The sequence below is a fragment of the Lepisosteus platostomus genome, chromosome 1 (assembly GCF_059453375.1).
Source record: "Lepisosteus platostomus isolate fLepPlt1 chromosome 1, fLepPlt1.hap1, whole genome shotgun sequence".
NCBI lineage: Eukaryota > Metazoa > Chordata > Actinopteri > Semionotiformes > Lepisosteidae > Lepisosteus > Lepisosteus platostomus.
Genome location: NC_142611.1, coordinates 78,411,550 through 78,434,013, shown reverse-complemented (window position 1 = coordinate 78,434,013; position 22,464 = coordinate 78,411,550). Strand labels below are relative to the sequence as shown.

Below are 22,464 nucleotides of genomic sequence, written 5' to 3'. Positions count from 1 at the left end.
GATTCATTACTTTGGAGGCATGTGTCAATTATCCCCCCCATCCTCTTTTTTGAAAACCAAAATATGGTCATCCCAACTAATAGCTTTCTGTCTAATCCAATTTAGACATTAACCACAGCCTTAGACAAAGATGAAAAACAATACGAACAGAAAATGTCACCATTGTCAATTTTGCATTTTATAAAGCAAAAAGTGTAACTGGTATTTTTGGTCTCTGAGGATTTTCCTGTGTGGGCCAGAGGACTGTGACACAAATACACAGACTTCCTGCTGGAGTTGTCTTACAGAGTGACTGGAGAAAAGTAACATATGTAATTCTTCCTTAGATTCAGTAAAACGCCCAGGTGTCCTCATATGCTTATTCACCATTGGGGACATATGAAGTTAACCTGTTGATATTGTAGAAACAATGTGTTTCACCCCCCATTTAAATTTTTAAACTGGTGAAAAATTAATTTCCCACCTTCACTGTCTTTTTCTTTAAGAAGCTTTAATACGGAACGTGACAAGCCTGTCAGGGTTTTGTCAATCAAAACTTTTTTCTCTCAATAGAGTCAACCGGGCATTTGTCTGAATTTAACTGACATCACAAAAAGAAAAACAAACAGGCCTGAAGGTTTCTGCCTTCATCAAGAGCAGACACTTCAATTCAGTGAAAAGTGTGAGATACTGTAGTCAAGAGCTCACAGCACAAGAAGCCTGAGGCAGTTTACTATTCCTGCTGGCACTGAGACCCAGAGGTGAAACAGGGGCAGTGCTGGAGATACATCCAGGTCTGTGTTATTTAATAACTCCTTTTTATTTTTTAACGCAGTAAAATAAAATCACAAACTTTCACAAAACAGTTCATCAGCACATAACATAGTGTTAGCTTTGAGAAGGAAAACAGGGAACTATTTTGCAGCACTTTTCAGCTAAGTAAAACACCCACAATGTCTTATTTCAGAACATAAGTACAGTAACAAACTGTAGTAATGTAATGCAATAATATATTTCAAACCCAAACCCCATGTAATTATTATCAGTACCTTTTTAAATGACACAGTATTGTACATGCTTCTGAATTTCTCCCAACTATCCCATTATAGTTTAAGACTGGCAATCACCTGTGTCAGAGACAAGGAGCAAATAACAGAATGCTCTTCAGAGGAAACAATAAATTATTAAAATTATAAAGTGAAATCAGAATGCACACCTGAGCATGACAGTAACAGTTAAGAGTCTAAAATAATGAGTCATCTCCCTGTGAAGCCCGGTGTGGCTTTCTCCACCCTGAGAAGATTCACTTCGTTCATTCCTGTGGAAACCCTAGAACAATGAAATAGCACAATATTCGATACAGTATATACCGTAGCGGTCGAACGTGTTTAATTAAAGGACGTAAAAGTAAGAAAAAAAATAGCTACTTCTCATATTATTTCTTTCTAAAATAAGAGAAGAAATGAATCAAAACGTAGAATTACGAATTACAAAGAGTTAAAATGACAAAGCTGTAATGCCGTCAGTACCTTTCACAGCTCATCCTTTATGTTTTGAGCATAAACACATTCTCTCACGGATCTAAGGCAGGAATAGAAAGACTCAGCAGCACCTAAAAAGAAAAAAAAACCCAAAATAATCAAGCCTCAAAATAATTAGCAATAATAAGTGTTTCAAGATAAAAAAGAAAAAAACCTTACCTGATTTATACTGCATAGAATTTGTCCTCAGACGTTTTGAAGCGTCCTTAACTCCATCAAGGCACTGATCAATTGCACATTCTACAAGATCTGTGAAAGAGTGGATAGGTTCAATGGTTTGGCCTTTTATATAAAGGGATACCCGTACACATCCTGGTACTAAGGTGAATTTGGTGTACCTGACTGAAACCAATGGTGTGTAGTGTAAAATGAAGACAATATTTTACTCTGAATTTCATGAGATTAAGGTCAAAATGGGATTCAGTGTAATAGCTGGGATGCAGCTCCTTTCTTCCTATACAAGCATTTCTCACACATGAATGCTGGTCAAGAGCGTTTGTCTGGCTTGGTATGCAAGGCCCGGGCATCCCACATATGATGTCATTATTCTAATTCCTTAGACTTATGCGGATCATTTCTGGACACTCCTCTCAAAGTGCTTTGATGTGTGATGACATCACAATGAAAACAATGGAAAACATCATCTCAACAGAGTGAAAGTAGGTCATGTGGTAGGTGTCTCTGAGTATTAATCAAGAGATATGGTTTTAGGAAGATAGGCCTGAGCTGTTAAGTGACACTCTTCCAGATTTTACTGATAAAACCTGTGAGGCCCAGGCCCAGTCCACTGACCCTCCTGCTGTGTGTTCTACAGATTCTGTTCAATTGCCTGGTGGCTTTTCTGGGAAAAGGTGATCCTTAGCCACCAGGTTAAACATTAATGCTCTAACGTGTTAAAAACCACAGCAGTTTATTGGCTCCTGTTTTCTGTTGCACAGGTTTGGTGCGGATTGTCTTTCCACATTAAAATGGCTCGTTTGGATTCCTTCTGCTTCATTTGTAAAAAATATAATAAAACAATTTAGTTCAAAAGATCAGACTTTACCGTACACAGAGAAGTCCTTCTTCCTGTGGTAACCTTCAAAGCAAAACAAAGATCAACAAACTGGTACAAGTGCCAATACTAGAACTATTCTTGTTTCTGCTGCTGCTAGCATAACTAACAATGTTCTATATGGCAAGTATGTTGTATAAAGAACTGCACGGCAGAGAACAAAACATACACACTGTTCAAGTTACTAAAGCATGTTATTAACCTGAGGATCTCACTCAGTCATGTCTTGGCGTTTTCACCTGCAGGCCGGGCACCTGGATTCAGACACACACCAGACTTTGCTTAAAGAGAGTGTCCTTTCCTCAGTTCACTTCCAGTCGTCTCCACAACAGCTTGTGTTGCAGCCGAGCATGAAAGAAGCAGTTTGATTGGCCTGAATCAAGAATCCCCTTGTAATATCCACCTCTCGAGACTGGAGAATCGGTTTCTTTGACCTCTCCATATATGACACATCTTTCCAAGTTGGAAAAATCCTTTTTCCACTGGGGTACAGGGTACAGAGCATGTTTATGAAGTGAGGAGTAAATAGTGCTTTGTATAATCTTAATATTACTTTTCCCTCTGAAACATAGCCCTTTTGTTGTCTTTTTTTTCACTTCTACCCAGTGGAAAGAGAAGAACATAATTCCTAGCTTCTTTTATACCTGTAAGTGAACTCCTCTACTTCAATGACCCATCTGATATGTACAGAATACGTTTTTTTTACCTGATTGTTTCTTTATAGTTAATTTTCCAGGTGTCTATCCAGTCATGAATAGAGTCTGATAGATTTTTTTTCCTTTATGCCTTTTATAGTTTGCCATCCAAAGACCTGGTGCCAAAGTCTATTAACTATTCCAAAATCAAAGTCATTCCTATAAAGTGAAGAGAGCAGCAGACCTAATACAGATCTCTAAGAACATAAGGACAGTTACAAAAGAGATGAGGCAATATAGGTAATTTAGCCTGTTTGGTAGTTAGTAGCTAGTTGCTCCCAGGATCTCATCCAGCTGTTTTAATTAAAGAAGCCAGGATATAAATTTCAACAAATTGGCTGGGAATGTTCTTCCAGACTCCTACAACCCTTTGTATAAAGATGTGCCTCCTCTTTCTCTTTGGTGCTTCTCTAATTACACAGCTACCCATAGTGCTGCGGTTTTCTGTGGTTTGACCACTTCTCAATGTGTTTGACACCTACATTTCTCAGTTTCAGGAATAACACGTTATGCCTCCTTAAGTTCTGTGCGCATCTGCCACTGTTGTTGCAATGTAACCTAAGAAATGAGTTCAACAGGATCTGCCTTTTCTACACCCCAGATTCTTTTCATTCTACATATCTTTATATATGACAGGGGTTATGATTGATGGGTCTGTAGTTCCCAGGCTTTGCTTTGTCCCTGTTGTTATGTATGCTGTTGGGCACTTTTTGCAGTTCTTCCCTTACTGGGTACAGCTGCTGTTTTGACTCTTTGACTCGGAAAGATCCGAGTTCATATTTCATGCTTGTTTGTTTTGGAACATAAAAATAGTTACAAATGAGGACATGCCATTTAGCCCACCTAATCCATCTGGGAGATCAACGGAGAAAAAAACTTCAGATCCTGTTGATTTATTCAGTTTATTTATTTATTCCGTGTGTCTTACATTTCCATCTCTGCTGTACAAGGACTGCTCAGAACAGAGCCATAACATCAGTGTCTTCCTTAGGGAACACGCAGTAGTACACATTCGCCTGATTACTGATCAGATTAATATTCAGCCTGAAAACATCCCAGAACTGACAAGAGAATAGCCAAGTAAAAAAAAGCAATATATTAAAAGGCAGTTTTTGCCATGAGGTACTCTTTAATTTTGTGCTAAGCCGATGCTGAAATGCGAGAATAAAATAATGTAAATTCACTTACTGGAATTTTCATAAAGTAAATTAAATCCATACATTAAACAAACTTTAATCCCATCATTGCATTCTTCTGTATAGCATTCTGAAAAAAATAAAATACGTTTGTTTATTTAATATAGGGTATCATGCCAGTCCAAACTTATATCAGCTATTAATCCTGTAATACACCTGGCAGGGAGAAAGGAGGAGTTCAAGGTTATACTGTACATTATTATATAATCTATAATATATTTTACATATTATTATAGGTTATACAGTAGCATTAAGATTAAAAAAGGCTACAAATGATTTTTTACAGATGTACTTTAAATAGCATGTAATTAATGTGTTCATAGCATGTTCAGCCTTTGGTTCAGAAGAAATCAGTAGTGTTATTTTATTCATTACACAAAGATCTCAGTAGGTTACATTTTTACTAAAAACTGCTAGTTCGACTGTAGCCATCCTTACCATGATTCAGACCACAGTGTCTTGAGGCTTCACTGCATTCTTTTTTCATGCAAGCTGCAAGATAAGATGCACTTCATGTGTAAAGCTGGTTCTCTTACAACTGTCTTGAGTTTCAGTCTGCAGCCAGATTGTCCCAGGGGATCACGGCAGACCAGACGAGTGGATAAACATGGATTTAGGAAAGGTAGGCCTTGCTTAACTATCTTGCTAAGAATTAGTTCAACAAGCAAGAGTAGTAGGAGTTACAAACAGAGCATACTGTATATATTGAAAAATAGGAAAGGTTGGATGCAAGTACTTCTAAATTGTTAGGTCTAATACTTAAACTGCAGGCGGTAGGCATTCAAAGTACTGTATGTGGACTGAGAACTAATTAATGGACAAAAATCAGGACTGATCAAACACCTGGCAGATGGCCTTTAATGTTAGTATCTGCAGAGGTCTACATGCACCTGGCAAAAATATGACATATAAATACGTAAATACAAGCTGGGAAACATGAAGCTTGAAGAAGTTATCCATGAAAAAGTTAGGTATTTATATTGGCACATCATTTACAGTATACCATCTAGTCAATGTGGGGATAGAGTAGAAAAAGCAAGCAGAATGTTAGGATAAATAGCTAAATCTGCAGAATTTAAGGGACGTTATCATTCCGCCCCCAGCGTTGGACTCTTTGACCTTCCACCTATGACCTTTACACCCTTTATATATGACGAGGGAGGTTTCCTTTCTTTCCCTCTGTACCTCCTGCACTGCTAGCAGAAGCTTTGCTCTCTCCTGCCCTGCCTTCTGCCCTCAGGGGTGATCGCTGCAGGAGGTTAAAAGTGAACTGGTGGCGATTTATAAAACTCAAATTATATAATCCCAAAAAACGCCCTCTGAGGCGGGGCCCAGACCTGGCTGACCCGATACAAGACCGACAGGAGCCAAGTAAAGCAGCTAGAGGGCAGCAGCTGGGAGGGCGGTGGAGCAGTGGAAGGCGCTGGTGTGGATTCACGCCCTGGTGTGGGACGCGCCAGCAACGCCGTTGCCATGGCGCCAAGAAGTGCTAAATAAGCCACAACATGTCAGCATAAACAGCAGCCTTAGTCACGGGGGAGTGCAGGGTGTTGAACTAATATGGTGCAGGAGAACGACTGGCATTATTGTGCACAACTGGAACAAGGCAGGAGATGAGTGACAGGAAAATCCCAGGGGGACTCCGCACCCAGGCAGCCGTGAGAACTGTCCTGTGACGAGCAATCCGGTTTTCCGTCCTGCACATACGGTCTTTGGAGGAGGAAGAATTGTTCTTTATTTCGGTTAGGTCATCTTTAGATAAGGGTAACAGTCTAAAATCCGATCAATAATTACCTATAATTTCTTTCACTGGTATTGTACTACTGCATTGCCCAGTCAGGATACCTGTAAAAAAAATGAATGCATCTTAGCACCATGTTAACACATTTGATAACAGGAGCTCCATTTATCACAAAAAAAGTGTCCTTTCCTTTATTTCTGTTTCAATGCCTTATCCTTAAACACAACTGTTCTTACCACTAACACCACACAATATGGATAATACTGATTGGAGTTATTTGGTTTCTCTTTATTATACTGAAGAGCAGTGATTATGTTATTGTATTTTCTATTTATAGAGAGAGATGAGATCTTACTTGATAAGATTTTAGGAAGCTTTGAGAAATGAAAAACACAAACCCCTGTCACCTTTTTTTTCTTATTCCCTAGATACAGGTACACCTTTTCTTAGCCTTGTGCCCAGACTGGAACTTTATTTAAACAATAAAAATATTGGTCTCAGGTCCAGACATGCTTTTAGCTAAAGCTGGATATAAGACATTGTTATCCAATGTTACACTATTAACATTATTACCTATAACTATTAACACTATTAATGAACACTTTGTAACATCTTTCAAACACGACTTTCTTGGAATTGTTTGAAAATAAGGGTTTCAACTGTGAACTGACTATCTCTTCAGCCAGGAAATATAAATGAAAAATAATTTTTTCAAATGGAATTGAAAACTTTCATTTACCAAGAATACCAACAATTATTAGATATAGTGACCAGCAAACTATAACAGAAAGATCTTTTTTATAAATGAAAAAAGATAAATATATAATGACAAATGCCTTTAACATGTTTTATGTTCACTTTTTTTCTTAAAAGCATTTTAATTTAAACATGGTTCCATGATTCATCCTAACCTATGAAAGGTATTCAAAATGCTATACAAGCTAACCAAAAGAAAATTCTGCTTTAAATACATAAAAACACCGAGCCTACCAGAAAACAGTACCAAGGACATTACGGCAAACGTGGACGTAGTCATTGTTCGGTGTCACAGAAGCTTCCAAGAAGTGTTTGTTAAACGTTGTCCTGGCACTTCAAACTTTCTTTGAGGACGTTTTCCCGTGGTTAGCAACCAGTTTAGTGATGAGATTCCCAGTGATGAAACTCCAATACAGCAGATACAGTAGGAGGTCATTTACGGGAATTCAACCGTAAGGAGAAAATGAAAGTGAAAATAAATGAACACCAGTAGGTAGAGAACAAATGAGCTTTAGTTGAGACTTCCATCAACTTGTCTTCACAACTTGTCTGATCTCAAAGGTACTGTTCATTTTTTATTTGACCGATTTTTGAGTAAGTGTTACGAGAGCCGAGTCGCTCTCCCGTGGGAGTTGGGGGGGGTGTTTAGACCCCGGAAACAGGACCCCACACAGGTTTATTGTGAAGGCATTGGGCTGCTACAGCTTACGATCCGGTGCGCAGGGGAAAGCAGCCAAGTCCACACAGGTAGCCCAAGACCCGAAAAGCCAGGTAATCCGTCCGGGACAAACACAGAATCAAATCCCAGGAGGGAGAGAAGCAGAACACAGACACGTTAAACCTGCGGACTTGCAATCGCTATACCCCCGAGACACCCGATGCTCAGCGTTTAAATAACAGTACAAAACAAGACACACCAGATAACAATAAACTCTAAAAGGCTAGCCAATTAACAGTACACACTGGGGGAGGGATGCCGACCGCGACAGTAAGCGATGAACTTAAGGTTTTAAAAATAAAGGAACCTAAGTCGGTGCTATGTTTTTTTACAAATGATGTTCACAATTTTTTATTTTGCAAATGTTTCCAAAGAATAAGAATAGTTAACGTCTGCTAAGTTCTGTCTGAGAAAAATGCGAAAGGAGTCTTGGCGTTACCAATTCACTAAACAGGTATAAATTAATACCGAAAAGGAATCTTTTATTCAGGAAGCAACCTCTTGTTTATTGTTCTGAAGCTGCTGCGAGGGAGAAAGTGGGGTTTAAGTGAGGGACGGTAAAAAAAAAAACACAAATGAGTCAGCAAGAAGCAGGATATGAAGACAATGGCAGCCTGAAGTGGGGGAGATTAGGATTCATCCTCCTCCAAAAGCTTTGTTTTGTGCTCCATTAATTAAGGACAATGTTAAAAGCACTTTCTCCTTGTATTTTAGAGGAAGGAAAAATGTTCGAGAGAGGTGTGATTTTCTTAGTTTTGCTTCTCGGTAAGTATTTTTGCTCTTAGTGCCCTGCTACGTCGCGAATCCTGGACCTGTCCAAGGAATCATGGACCGGCACCCTTGCACCCGTGTAAACCACGCAGATGAATTATGTAAAGTTCAGATATTTTTCAAATCAGGGTTTCCTATAATTTATGAAAAAATTGTTTCACAAAAGTGTACTTGACAAGTGCTCTCGTAACGATTGTGAGAGCTCTCAGGATCTCAGCTCAAAGCCATTCATGCACACAAGAAGCACTGGATGTAACCCAAGGCTCAGGTGCTAATTCTGGGTTTACTGTGATGGTTAGGCAACAAAGGAGTTTGCAAAATAAAGCACCAACCAGCATTTCCCAGACTCAAACTCTGATTTGTGCATTTCCTTCACTTTGCTCTTTCTGTCACTGTCCTTTCTCTTCCTCAGTCAATTCAAATTCAGATTCAAATAATTTTATTGCCACAACAGATTAATTACAGTCTTGCCAAAGCGAAAAGAATTGACAAACACGTTTACAAATATTATTGAAGAGGCTCAGGCTGTGATAAGAGAGCAGTAGGATTTGAAGCTGTCCTGATTCTGGGAGGAGCTGGAGTTCTGGACTTAGGTCTGGTATTTATGGAAGAATGTCTTTCTATTTCCAGAACAGTTTTAGCAGTGGAGCTTTATTTTGTAAACTCTTTTGTTGCAGTTGAAAGTTCATCTCTATTTCTGCTTCTCCTTGTTGAAAATTCATCTCTGTTGGGTGAGGTTTGAGGTTTAAAATGAATATCAAGCTGCAATTAATGGGGAAAAGCACCTCAATCTGTGACGTAACTCCAACAAAGCTATTCACTAGTCATTAGGTCTAATACATGTGTATTTGTTAACAAGGCCATCTCTTCCAGGAGTTTTGAAGGCTTGTTATGATATCCTTGAGAAATACTGAAGAACATCTGCTTTTATATAAATAACTCACTGATATTGATTAAACACATATTGTAGAGACACGATGTGATTAGGCACCTATTGTTTTACTTTTTCAAATGAATGAAAATGAAAGGTCTGATAGCTACAGCTCCTTTGCTTTTTTCACTCTTTACTTACCCTCTTTTTGAAGAAAAAAAGGAGCTTTACGAGATTCTTTCATCTTTTGTGTGTTTTATTTTCTGTCAAGTCATTATGAAATAGTTTTTCTGAATAATAACTTCTTCAGGATAACCAGGGATATATAGTTTTCCTTTGCAATTGAGAGTGCAGTGACCATAGACTGTTAATTAAACTTTGTCAATGTAGTTGTCCCTGTATGCTTTACCTGAATGTCAGAAAACTTTAGGTTGTGATTGCTTTTTATTTTTAGGGAATTGCTTTGATGAATTCCAGGGGATTACAATTGATGTTGAAAGTAAGTATTTTAAAAACCACAGTAGCACAAAACAATACTGTACTCTGCTTTTAAATTAAGGAGTGTTTCAGCTACTTCGGGTATTTTATATTTCATTGTGCAGTTTATGTGTGTTTTTAAAACATTTTGATGTCTTAAAGCTCCTGGAATAAGTACACTTATTAGACAGCCTTCGGAATCTATGGGTTTCATTCAAAAAACGTTTTATGAAAGAAAGAACAAGGCTTAAATACGATCTGTTTTAGGTCTGAAGTGGACATATTCATGACACTAATGGGAGTTTTGATATTCCTTTTAGCCTGCTTTCAACTTCAGCTGAAAAGTGCCCTTCTGGAAGGTATATCCCAAAACGCAGAGGAGGGCGATATAGAATTTTTGGGTAAATGTATTCTGATTTTCATTCTATTCAAACTTTTCTTTCATCAGCTGAAACAGGAGATGATTCATTAAAACCAACAAAAACCGCAGGACCATCGCTGTATAGAGCCACTAATTTGGATGCTGAATAACCCGCAGCTATTGGCTTTACTAAGTTTGATTGTTTCACAAGTGTAATTATTTTTGACGGTTAATGTTCCTGCCCCATGTTCCCTGTAAAGACGTGTCTTTCTTCTTGCAGGGCGTTTTGTTCATGGAGTTAAGGAGCACGCTGTGCAGTGTGTGAAGATGCAGACTGCTGAAGTGTCAAAGGACAAAGGTGACTTTTACATTCTCTCTCCCGTTAGTCATTTTCAGAAGGTAGGAGTAGTTCATCAATATCCGTTCTCTTCTTCTCTACAGTATATAGTAAATAAGGAAAATGGAAACCACAAAGAAGATTTGGTTATCTCTTTTCAATATCTCCACAGATGAACAGGCTGAACTCTTTGTTGCTATTCTTATATTTTTTTACACGTTCTTGCTATGATGTTCTTTATCCGGTGTTGTTTGAATGTATTTAATCCTGGGTCAGTAAGAAGTACATAGTGACCAAGTGTGTCATAGTAGTGCCCCCTAGTGACAGTAATTGATAACTCCAGTGTTTGAATGCCTTGCTTCCCTTCAGTTGGATGCAATTTCCAGTTCCATTGCTGTGTTGTTGGTAAGATATAGTGCACTGATGTAGTTAATGCTACTTTCCAATCAGCCTGTGTAAACACATATATAATACGTAGTCAAGTACAAATCCTGAAAATGAGTAAATTGCTCTCATTTTCAAGTACACCTGTCTGGTATAAGAACTGGGCAGAGATGTTCGTGCAGCTCTTTCGTGCCTGTCGGGCAGCAGGTCTGATGGTGAAGCAGGTTGCAGCCTGTGCGGAGTGAGCCGGGTGCCACACACACACACACACACACACACACACACACACACACACACACACACACACACACACACACACACCCTGACTCCGGGGCCGGGCTGCTCCTTCGCCTGAGCACTGCAGTAGTTAAACCTGTACAAGGCCCTGAATAACCACGTGCGGGCCCCTGCTGGTAACACGGAAGAAAACAAAAAACAAGTCCCGATTTGAAAGTAAATGCGGGGAATCGTCTTAAACCCTGTTCGGGAGGGGTGGGGGGAGAGGACGGCGGCAGGAAACAGGTCTGCAGTTTCGCCAAGGCAGAAGGTTTGTTGCCCCTTTACGAGCAGAGGCGTGCTTTTCACCAGGGAGAGAGTGAAGATTGAGAGAAAGGTTCCCGTGAAGTAGTGCACAGAAAACGGCTGTAACGGGGGTCTGCTTTTTAGAGGGTGCAGTGGGGAAGAACAACACAATGTCGAGGGGTCCGTTACTCCCCTAAAGGGAGCGGGACGCTCCAGGGAAAAAATCTCCTGGCTTTCTAGGCACAATCGCTTCAAGAAGAGACGAGAGAGTTTCTGCCCCGACATGCCCTTTTCTAACACGAATTACCTTCCAAACAGTTTGTGCTTGAAGCGGGGATATGTCCCAGACAAATGACAGAAACCGGAAAGACGGGGGGCTGATTTTTGTTTATGAAATAATCAATCAATAATCAATGTGACGAATGAGTATTGCTTGTTGAAAAAAGTAATTAGTCAAGCACAAACTAAAACAAGTAGAAATGTAAGACACTAAATCCAGATGTGTGACAAGGTTGCTTTTTTCCCCTGGAGATGTGGAAAAATAAAGATGAAAGTGAAATTTTACATGTATTCTCCCAGCGCACAACATTTTGCGCAAAATAACTGTTAAAATTGTGATGAATTCCACACTTAAAAGAAACAGAGATGCCCATGATCTCCTGAATGTTATAGAGCAGTACTGAAGGATTTTTTTTCTATCAAAATATACTTTATTTCCGAAAGCAACATTTCACAATAGAAACATTCTTACAAAATTAATAAACATTCTAACCAGGTATGAACTTCGCATGCAGTAGAACATTTCCGAACGGGGGTGATTGTTCATTTTCAATCCGTGCAAGTGGATGATGGGCCCGGATTTGCGCCATTACTGATATTCATAAGAATATTCATTTCTATTTAGACCTCATAGATTCACATTGTCCTGTTTCACTGACTTTGGGCTGCTTAGGGTTGAGATGATGTGAATGAGATATATGGTACAATCTTAAACTTTAAGGTCTTTGCTGTTAAATGTGGGGATTCTGATGAACGGTATTCATTTCTATAACCTTCTTCTGAGTAATTTTCCCTCTGCACTTTACCAAAGTGATATGAAACAACAAACAGTGACTCTACTACTTGTACTTATTTCTAGGGTCCTGTTTTGCAGAAAGTTTGGGAATCAGCATTTTCTTTGGACGTAAGTCGTTAAACCCCATGATGTAAAACAACAGTTTGTTTCCTTAAATGATGCTTTTATAAAGGTCAATGTGAGATGATATATTTCTCCACACTTTTGAAAGCATACGTCAGCGACTTTCTCATTTGTTTTTTAAGAATGCACAGTTATCAACCACGTACTTATTTTCTCCACTGGTGCATACTTGTGACACTAAAATTATTTTGCCACAAAATATAAAGAATTTATTGAAGTTGCATACGATAATAAAGCTTAAACATATTATTACATATGTTTCTCCCAAGAGAGATTTACTGAAGAAAAGTGATTCTAATATTTTAGGTTTCTTTATTCTGAGGACGACATGTCGTTGACACAAACATGAATTCAATATTCTTGTTTAGTCTGCCTGCAGCGTAAGCTCCATACTGCAATACTGATGTGTGGAAATGAAATTCTGGAGGACAGTGAACATTTTAAAGGTATGAATAACCTTCATCTTTGTTTTAAAGCTCTTCTATAGATAAAAGAAATAATAATAAATAAACCATCTTTAGAGGTGAGAAGGAAGTATCACTGAGGGTTAATGACAGCCAATTTCCCAGCTATTTTAAATCATGGTTCTTACTGACTTGCTATGTATAACTCAGACATACCTTGGTTACCCCCTCTCTCTAAATGGGTGTTTGACCCTCCTCGTCCTATGGCCAGGAGGCAGCCTCTTAACCAAGCAGGTTAAGCCAGGACTTATTACTGTATATTTAAATACTCAATAAACATTTGCAAACCCCCTGATGCTTGGATGCTTGGCACGTTAGTCCTTGTGAAATTGAATAAATCAGTTTGAGGCTTTGAGCAAGCACACAATGGATTCATAGAAACTAGCAAAAACTGTAGGACTGTTGCTGTAATCCAGGCTAGTGGACTGCTGCCACTAGTTCAGATATTGAATGACCCAGTAGCTAATCTGTAATTATTTTTGGCTCTCAGAGTTTCTGCCTTTTTCCTTGCAGACTGTTTCCTGGATGAAGCAACAGAGCATGCTGCCCAGTGTGCTGAACTGCTGACAGGTGAAACTGTAAAGCTTTTTTTAACTCCTCTTTTCCTGGCTGTAATGATTTAGAAAATGGTAGATCAGCAGTATTTATGCACTATTTCCAGATTAGGGTTAGAAAGTTGCCAGAATATCCTGATAATTCTTACAATGTTTCTTACATCTTGCACTTTGTTTTTAAATACACCTTTTTGCAATCAGACCTATGCAGAGCTGTTAAGGTACAGTATGTCTCCTGTTGCCTCTCGCCTTGATGTCTTTGAGTGTTTGCTAGTGTTCATGGGTCGGAGCCCGAACAGAAGACAGCAGTCACACTACTAGCTCACACACATCTCTCTCAGTGCGATAATCTAGGTCCCAAGGGAAATCCATTTGCTCGGACAACACCAGGCCTTTCTTCAACTGTCTCTGACTTTGATAATTTGTACAAATTATTCTAACTTCAGTTTTAAGAACTTATTACCACTTACATCTTTAATGTAAATATAAACCACACATCTGTCCACACAAAGCAGGGTACACCTGGTCGTACCATTGCCTCATTGTGTTACAGGCAAGAGATCGAAAGGGTAGATTTATTGTGTCCACAGGGTAGAAGAGCTCTTTCTATTCTCAAACTCATCAAAGTCTCTCTCCCTCATTCCAACATCCTCTCAGATGGTTTTCACCTTACTGCCCATTTACTAAAATTGTCTTAATACCACTATGTGCCAGCTGTTCTACAACAACAGCGGTCTTAATCCACTTTAATAATAAAACATAAATATTTAAATTTGTATGAACATCTGCCTCTCGTCCAATTTATGTCTTCTGTTCCATTTTTTACTTTCCCTGGTTGAAATTTCTCAAATCACACATCAATGTTTAACACTTTAGTGGATTAAGGTTCCAAGGGAAACCCATTGACTATGACACATCCTTTCTCACTGCCTCTTTGGTGTACTATATTGCTGTTCGAATGTGTAATAGAAATACTAGCACAGTAATAGCACAGTATGGAGTCTTCAGCATGACCAGTGGTAAACTGTTAGCCTTTTAAATTGGGGATACTGGAACAAAATCCTTTCTGAAGGTTGCCTAAGTTGTTGTTCTTGTATGTTTTCCTTAAATGGTTTAAAACACACAGTGATTTCTGTCTTGATCTTATTTCCAGGAAACTGCTATGACAAACACCAGGGAATCACCTTAGATGTAGAGAGTAAGTCTGAAAGCAGTGTGAAGGAGTTGGTAGGGCTCTGCACCCACAAGGGGAAGGTTATGGGTTCAAATCTTAAGTGTCATTGCTGTTATAACTTTGAGCGCTGGTATGTTACTCAGATTGCTCCAGGAAGTTGTCCAAGTGAATATGTAGGTCCAAACGTGAGTCAATCTAGACAAAAACACCAAACAACTTAATGAAAAGAGCTGTGCCATAGAGCAGTAGTTCTTGCTGCTATTAAATGTGACCTGCTTTGTTTGAAAGGTTCCTGATATCTTATGCTACATTGTCAAATACAAAGAGTTACAATTCATATAATAAACGATTTTTTGGCTTTCAGCTTTTTAAATCATTCTGTAAAATTATTTGATTCCAGTTATGCATTTAATCTGTTATGCGTTAGCCACTGTTGTACTCATTTACAATTCTCAATGATTTTGCATACAATAAAAATATTCTTGTGTACACTGAGCATAAGTATGTTAATTTAACGGTCTAAAATTATTTCTATAATGTGTCCATCAGGAAACACCCATTATTTGAATAAAGGATTTAATTTAAACTGAAACCAGGAGGACATTAACACATTTGTTTTTTTTTGTGTGTAGCTTGCACACAACTTCAGTGGAAACAAACCCTTTGGGACTGTGCAGTTGAATACCTAGTGAATTCAGAATTTTATAAAGGTACGAATCAATATTCAGAATTACGGCCTTGCAGATCAAGCACATCAAAAATGTTCTTTTAATTAAATATATATGTAGTAGTGAATAAATGCATCCATGTTTTTGTAAATTAAGAACCACTATCATACGCTGAATAAAAATATTTGGATTTTTAAAAATGTGTCCTCTGTGCTGGAGCCTGTTGCTCAGGGAAGAATGCTTTGGAGTTTTCAATGCTTCTGTCCTGTACTTTCTCCAAGTAAAGCATCATTGATTTCTTGCAGAATGCTTCAGGAATGAGGGGAGAGAGAATGCCATGCAGTGCATAAAAGCAGAGTTAACAGAGGATGTAAAGGATGATGGTGATCTCTTTTACTTTTATATAATCGATATGCACACCATACATGTGTTTTATCAAGAATGACTTCACTGAATTATCCTGATAATTGCAACCATTTTCTTTCCTACTGCATATAAATGCAGCTTTTGCCTATAAGAAGGCTGTAGAGGCGTCAGTGCATGTCAAGTTTAAATAAATGAATCCATGATTTAGTGGTTCCTTTTAGCTGGCACTGCATGTCTCACAGTAAAGTGAATGAACTCCAGCTTGTCTAGAAGGCTGCTGCTAGCTGGGTGGCAAGTGTTTTTCTGCAACGTTCCCAGTCATTTTCCCAATTGGTTCTGAATTTACTGTAATAAGGTCTTTATGGGCTGAAGTCAGGCCCTTTTGCAAAGGAACAAGTAAAGGTTTATTCCATGCTGAAGACGTTGTGTTTCTTTTCTTCTCTTTTCAGCATGGAATAAACCTTTACTTGTTCCTTTGCAATCTTGTATTATATACATGTATGGTATATTAGGATAGTGTCTTACTGCAATTTCAATGTCATTTGATTTTCTTTTTAGGCATCGGGATTTTACTAGCTATCAAAGAATACCAAATAAAAGGTAACACATTCCCTAAAGCCCTTAATGCCTTCTTACTTTTCCATTTAATCTTTAGTAAAGCCACTTTCCCAGACAAAACAAAATATTATCAGTATTATCACAACCTCCTAAAACATCATCTGTGATATAGAAATTGTAACTTGCTGTGTAGTATTAGCAATGCTTTCAGGATTCTAACCAATGATGAAATATTTACCATCTTGATACATCTGAACTTCTTCCATGGTTGAGTTACATACAATGATAATCCAGTTAAAATCAAGTGAATTATGATGTAAAAAAGCTTGAATAGAAAATCCACAGATAAAGGAAAAGAGCACAACTGTACACTGTTTTTTTAAAAATACATTTATTTGTAACCACAATCTTCAAAAGCAATGGAAGAATCTTAAGCCATGCAAGTAGTACATTTTTCTCTTTATTGCTCTTTTCTTGTTTTTGTGACCTCCTGCCTATTGAATGATTTTCCACAGAGTTTCTAGTTACTCAGCTGACAGAGGCAGTGGCTGACTGTATGCTTGAAGCAGACATAGTGGAGGACTCAGATAATACTGACTTGGTTACAGGTAAGCAGTTTTCTGGCCACAGAAGTGTGCATTGCATTTTATTACTGAGGCATTCCATGCTACTGTACATGTGGCACTATTGTGTTGTATTTTATTCCTGTGTTTGTGGGGGGGGTATTGCCAGGTGCTCTGGTTTCCTCTTGATTTCTCCAGGCACTCTTGCTACATTAAATGGTGTCTGTAGATTTTGTCTGTGTCCTCGTGTGTGCGTGCATGCCCTGATAGGCAAAGGCATAGCTCCCATGAAGGATAGATGTCTACCCTGTTTCCAGCTTTGTCTCCCTGTTAGATCCTTATCCAGCACAGTGGCTTTGTGATAAATAAGGATGATGTTTGTGTAATGCCAAGAAGGTTTCATTGATTCTTTTGTGCGTGAAATTGAGTCAATGCATTCTTTGTGTGAGTGAGAGTGCATACAAGATTTCCTTGCACTTCCAGAAATGCTAGGTCAATTTTTATGTTTGAAACACTAAATTGTAATTACACTTATTGGCATTATGTGTAATATCTTTCCAGGATGCATACTTGATTTGATTATTAAGAGAACGATGGACTTCCTCAAACCCATGGTGCTTGACGTGTTTCAGGACTCAGGTAAAAACCATATTAAATTATATGTTTACATGCACAAATGTAGAAGCCACACCACTTTTGCCACGCTATTGTGTAAAACTGAGGTTTCATACCTACTACAACATGTTCTTGTTGAAGTTTTCACATATTTTCAAACTTCTGACTTCTGCTGTTCAAAAAAACAGTTGGGTGATTAGTTGTTATAAACTTGTCACACATCATTCATGGAAGGATTTAATTCCCAAATTAAATGTGAAGTTACTTCATTAATAAATCACTCGTTTGCTTTTAATTCAAATCCACTTTTATTGAAAATTTAAATCCACTGTTAATGATAATTGAGGCAATTCTCTCTGAAGTCTAAATTCTATTTAGACTTTGAAAAATGATAATACATTTAAGCATCTCTTTTCTGCAACTAACATTCAAAGGAACTATGGCTAGCCTGGCTTTACAGGACAATCATAATTCCTTACATTTACATAACTCCATTCATCCCAAAGGATTCCAAAGCACTATAAACATACAAGGGGACTCAATTCATTCACATCAGGGTAAATCAAGATGACAGGGACATCGTCAGCCCCTTTTGCAATGGCTTTGTCCCTGCAGTGGCACATTGTTACAATGCCATTCACCTGTTTAGTGCAGCATCTGCCTGGGTGACATGCAGCAGGGACCACTGCACAGTGGATCGGCTACTTAAGTAAGCAAGTGCTTCACCATTTGAATGATGGGGGAAAATTTAGAAAGACCAGATCATAAAAGCTCAAAGTAGTCTTTAGCATGGGGATTGGATTAAGACCAAGTGTTTCAGGATCTCAGATTGACATTTGAAAAATGACCTGCTATTAGTCCAGCACCCCAGTGCTGTGACAGGGATCACCATGCTATAGGAGGTACCGTCCTTCAGAACGAGGTTCTGACTGGATTCAAGTCTCATGGCTAAACCCCATATTTGGCTTCACATCTGACGTTCCTCCTTGATTCAACCAGTGAACGAATTTCTCACATCATCGCAGTAGTTGGGTAGCTGGCATGTAATCACTGCTACATGTTACCTAGCTGGATGCTACACTTCTGTGGTGAAAAAAGTGAGTCCCCTCGTGCATTTGAAGCCCTGTGGGATCCTTTGGAATGAAACGTACTGAGAAAATACAGGGAATTATCAAGTTCATCATGGAGACAATTGTTGGAACAAAACAAGCTGAAGTACTTAGTACTTTGGCTTTAACTCTCCTGGCTGAGGAAATGACCGTGATGGCCGGAGCTCAGTGTTGACACATCTCCCCTTGCTTATGAGGTACGACCCAGGGAGGATTTCTGACCGGTGATGCTAGGGTGGAGGGAGGGGTACTAGAGAGAATGTACAGCATGGTGCTCAGTGAGCTTTTTTGCACAGGCAATAGAAGTGCTAGATTAGAATTTGACCTCCACCCAAACATCTGTTCATTAACATCCTTAGTGGCCACATAGTGTATTAGTACTGATAAAATGATCCTCTTGAATCTTCAAGCATTAGACTTTGACTAGAAATTCGAATATTCGATCATATTCAAGATCTCAAAGGAACTTTTATTTGTCAATGAGACTTTCATTATAGTAATGTATCCTGAATCATCTGACTCTTGGATCACATTTATTATATTTTCTTAATTTGATCTTAGAGTATTTCTTTTGTGCCATAATTTTAATTATTCAGTTCTACTGCCAATTGTGATCAGTTTCATAGAAAATATTGTACTCATTTTAATGCCCACCGTGTTTACAGACATACCCTATGTTTAATAGATCTTAAGTGAGTTGTTGCCCATTTGTTCTGCTAACTCAGAATCTATTCTTGCTCATTTTCTTCAAGAATATATCCTCTGTTGGATACAAAGGGCCTTGGATGGTTTTGAAGAATGCATTCATCCTCTAGACCACCACGTGTCAATAACGGGTAATTTTTTTAGCTACAGTGTAATTATTAATAGGAAAGACTCCTTATAATTTTAGATCTGTTAAATATTTATTATTAAATGATACTGGTTCTGAGAGGTTCATGGTAAGATTCTACTAGGACTGAAAAGACAATGGTGTCTAGTAGCTAAGGAAAAATAACCCCAAAAAAATCCATGTCCTCTCCCCTGTCAGCTAGCCAGTTAATCAATACAGCACTCTGACAATCAATCAATCAATCAATCAATCAACAAAGTCCCACTGCTCCATGTCCTCACGGCTGTCAGATAGTATTATTTCCCAAGCTTAGTACCTCTGCGTCTTCCAGTTTCCAATCCAAGCAAGCTCTTAGTCATTTACACTTATTGAGCAAATTGGTTGGTTTTTAATTGTTTTCTGCACTCAGCAGATAGTTTCAGAAATTCAAGGAGCAGAACCTTATTTCAGTTTAGTTTAAAATCGCGAGTCCCTTATAGCTTACTAAACACTTCATTGTTTATCACTTCTTAATGAATGATCTGCAGACATCTGTCATGCAGACTGCGTCTACACTCTGAAATCCTACTGTCCTGATTTAACTCAAGCCACCATTTTTCATAACAATATCTAATCTTGTTCTATTACTTCAAAACTGACTAACAACATTTTATTTTCAGTAGTTTTAAAATGTAGCTGAACTAACACATTTGATTTGGAATGGAAATGAGAAAAGACAGGCAGAGTCCAGGACTCAAGGAATGAATTCAAGAGGGAAAAAGGGAAGATTACTGGCTTTGTTTTCAATTCTTAAAGACAATTTCAAAATGTAGGACCATTTTAGGAGCATCAGATTTAATTCTGGGGATTCTTCCTTTCCCGGCAGCTAAATATGTTTCATTACCCAGAATTTTTCCCGTTTCAGCAACAGTCCTATCTTAACAGATCTTTTGTCGATGCAGGTTTTTCCTCGCAGCAACAGCAGGAAAGAAGCGGTAAGAAATCTTGCTAAATACTCTAACACATCTTGAAAAGGAAGTCTATGAACTATAATAAAAATGAACAAAGAATCTGTGAGAAGTAGAAATTAATGATCCTTCAGACATGTTCTGAATATTTCCCCCTTTGTTCATTTCTGTATCACTTTGTTTCTAGATGTTGTTCTCTGCCTTTTGAAACATGGTATAAATGCCACAGCGGAATGTTAATGGATCTGTCCTCAGACCAGGTAACTAGAAGTTCACATAGTGCTGTTAATGTTGTTTTAATGTCAGCATGATTCACCCACTAAAACCCACATTGTTGTATGTTTTAATGGGCCTGTATTTTATCTTCTCTTCTCATGATCCCCTCGCACTCAGGTTCTGTTGTGCCGACTGGACCTCTCGGGCCGCAGCATTGTGGAAAGCCTTCAGCTTTTCTGTTTGGCTGTAGCTGTTGTAGAGGCGGTTCAACTGGCTCTCACCCCCCTGAGCCTCCTCAACTTAGTAGTAGAGACTTCTACCCAGCATGAGGGTTTCACAGCTACTGCAGCACAAGCCCTACAAAAAACAATCTTGTGCTTATACACGTTAAATGTTCACCTCGTGACAAGGTACTTCAATTGTGATCTTTCAGCTTGTCTGACCCTGGTGGTCTGGCTGACTTTTGCTTTCTCCCGCTCTCTGTCCGGGGACAGTAATCCTTTATTGTTTTTCTCACACTCCATCAGTTTGACTTTGTAGTTCAGTCTGTTGCCCGTGTGTGTGTGTGTACCAGTTTGTAGTGCAATGTAACCTGACTACCTTACGTCCTGCACTCATAATATAATATATATATAGAGAGAGATAAATACTGTTTATCTTAAGAACAAAATCCAACACCAAAAGCTCTTCATGAGTCATTATACCCCAGCATTGAAACTGAGTTCTTACCAGCATGCAACACATTGCTAATCCAACCAGAAGATCAAGGTTTGATGCTCAACTTGAAGTGCATGAAGTAAGAGTAAAACAATGTACCCCGAAGCAGCAAATTACGTGGTTTCGATAGGACCACAATTTGAAAGGAGTCGATGACACTATTTCTGTATTTTTTTTAGTTATAAGTATTTCAAGCTAATTACACTACTCCTTCTGGACATTAATTCCCTTTTCAAAGTGAGTCTTTTTTGCTATAGTTTGAATTATTTGGGATTATTATCAAGGTTACCCTTTATTTCTAATGGGAGCCTCAGTACTATATTGGATAAGCTCCAATTAAACCACATTCTCATTTTCAAATTATCTTCCTTAACCCAGCTACATTATTTCTTCTGGGAAAAGCCTCCTGCTTTAAGTTGGACAAAGTGTAAGCTCTTACAACCCTCCATGTTTAGGACTTGTCTGTTATCTGTCACATTATGTATTCAGCCAATGGCTAAGAAAAGGTAGCTTCTGATGTACATGAGATCCGTTCTACGAGACTTGCAGAATCAGACCCTTAGCTAACAACAGGAGTGGCTCTGTATCAAAACCTCTGAGCCTGTAATTTGGGTCTTCTGCTGTGTAACCCAATTCTCAGAGCTTAGACTTGTCTTCTGTAAAGAGAGTTTTCCCTTGGGCTCTGGGTCTTGGTACTGTATGCTAATGCTAAAGACAGTTCACCAGTTTTCTGATTGTTGGGTTCTGTATCAGTGCAGGAATGTCAAATAGTGAATGGCTGTACCTCTGTTGTATCCGTGCTCAATGAACGAAATCGGTTATAAATGAATGTATGTATATTTGTACGCAAAACGAGTTGTTTATTGACTGACCTTCAATTGCAGATTTAGAGGCAGCTTCAATATTATTTTTACAAACGTTTTTTTAAATATGATATCACACAGGCCCGAAAAAACATCTTTAGAGATCAGGCTATAGATCATTTTTCTTGTGCATCTGAAGGGATGTGAGGGAGCTTCTCTTTCTGAACTGGCATGCCTTGAAAGTGGACGACCGTCGTGATACTGTGTGCCAGTCAGT

The 22,464-nt window shown here is 38.5% G+C and overlaps 1 protein-coding gene and 1 long non-coding RNA gene across 5 annotated transcripts; one reads left to right on the top strand and one right to left on the bottom strand.

Annotated features, from left to right (window-relative positions):
- Positions 1-780: 780 nt before the first annotated feature.
- LOC148678973 (uncharacterized) lies at positions 781-7,333 on the bottom strand. The gene is made up of 8 exons (XR_015939943.1): positions 7,197-7,333; positions 6,260-6,310; positions 4,904-4,957; positions 4,458-4,535; positions 2,566-2,598; positions 1,680-1,769; positions 1,509-1,591; positions 781-1,308 (listed from the first exon to the last, which is right to left on the bottom strand). It is a non-coding gene; the product is annotated as an uncharacterized LOC148678973 (long non-coding RNA).
- LOC148678972 (uncharacterized) lies at positions 4,897-22,223 on the top strand. 4 transcript variants are annotated; one of them, XM_088638192.1, is made up of 18 exons: positions 4,897-5,087; positions 8,395-8,445; positions 9,777-9,821; positions 10,120-10,200; positions 10,441-10,518; positions 12,542-12,586; positions 12,970-13,047; positions 13,579-13,635; positions 14,773-14,817; positions 15,426-15,503; positions 15,767-15,844; positions 16,386-16,427; positions 16,901-16,993; positions 17,510-17,587; positions 19,425-19,508; positions 20,446-20,478; positions 20,639-20,711; positions 20,845-22,223. In XM_088638192.1, the coding sequence occupies exons 1-17, from the start codon at positions 4,970-4,972 to the stop codon at positions 20,689-20,691; spliced, it is 1,137 nt and encodes a 378-aa protein (XP_088494318.1). In that variant the 5' UTR covers positions 4,897-4,969; the 3' UTR covers positions 20,692-20,711; positions 20,845-22,223. The 4 variants fall into 4 exon arrangements, with proteins under 4 accessions (XP_088494318.1, XP_088494315.1, XP_088494317.1 ...); XM_088638189.1 differs by lacking the exon at positions 4,897-5,087 and adding an exon at positions 7,387-7,523; XM_088638190.1 differs by lacking the exon at positions 4,897-5,087 and adding an exon at positions 7,609-7,733.
- The last annotated feature ends 241 nt before the right edge of the window (positions 22,224-22,464 follow it).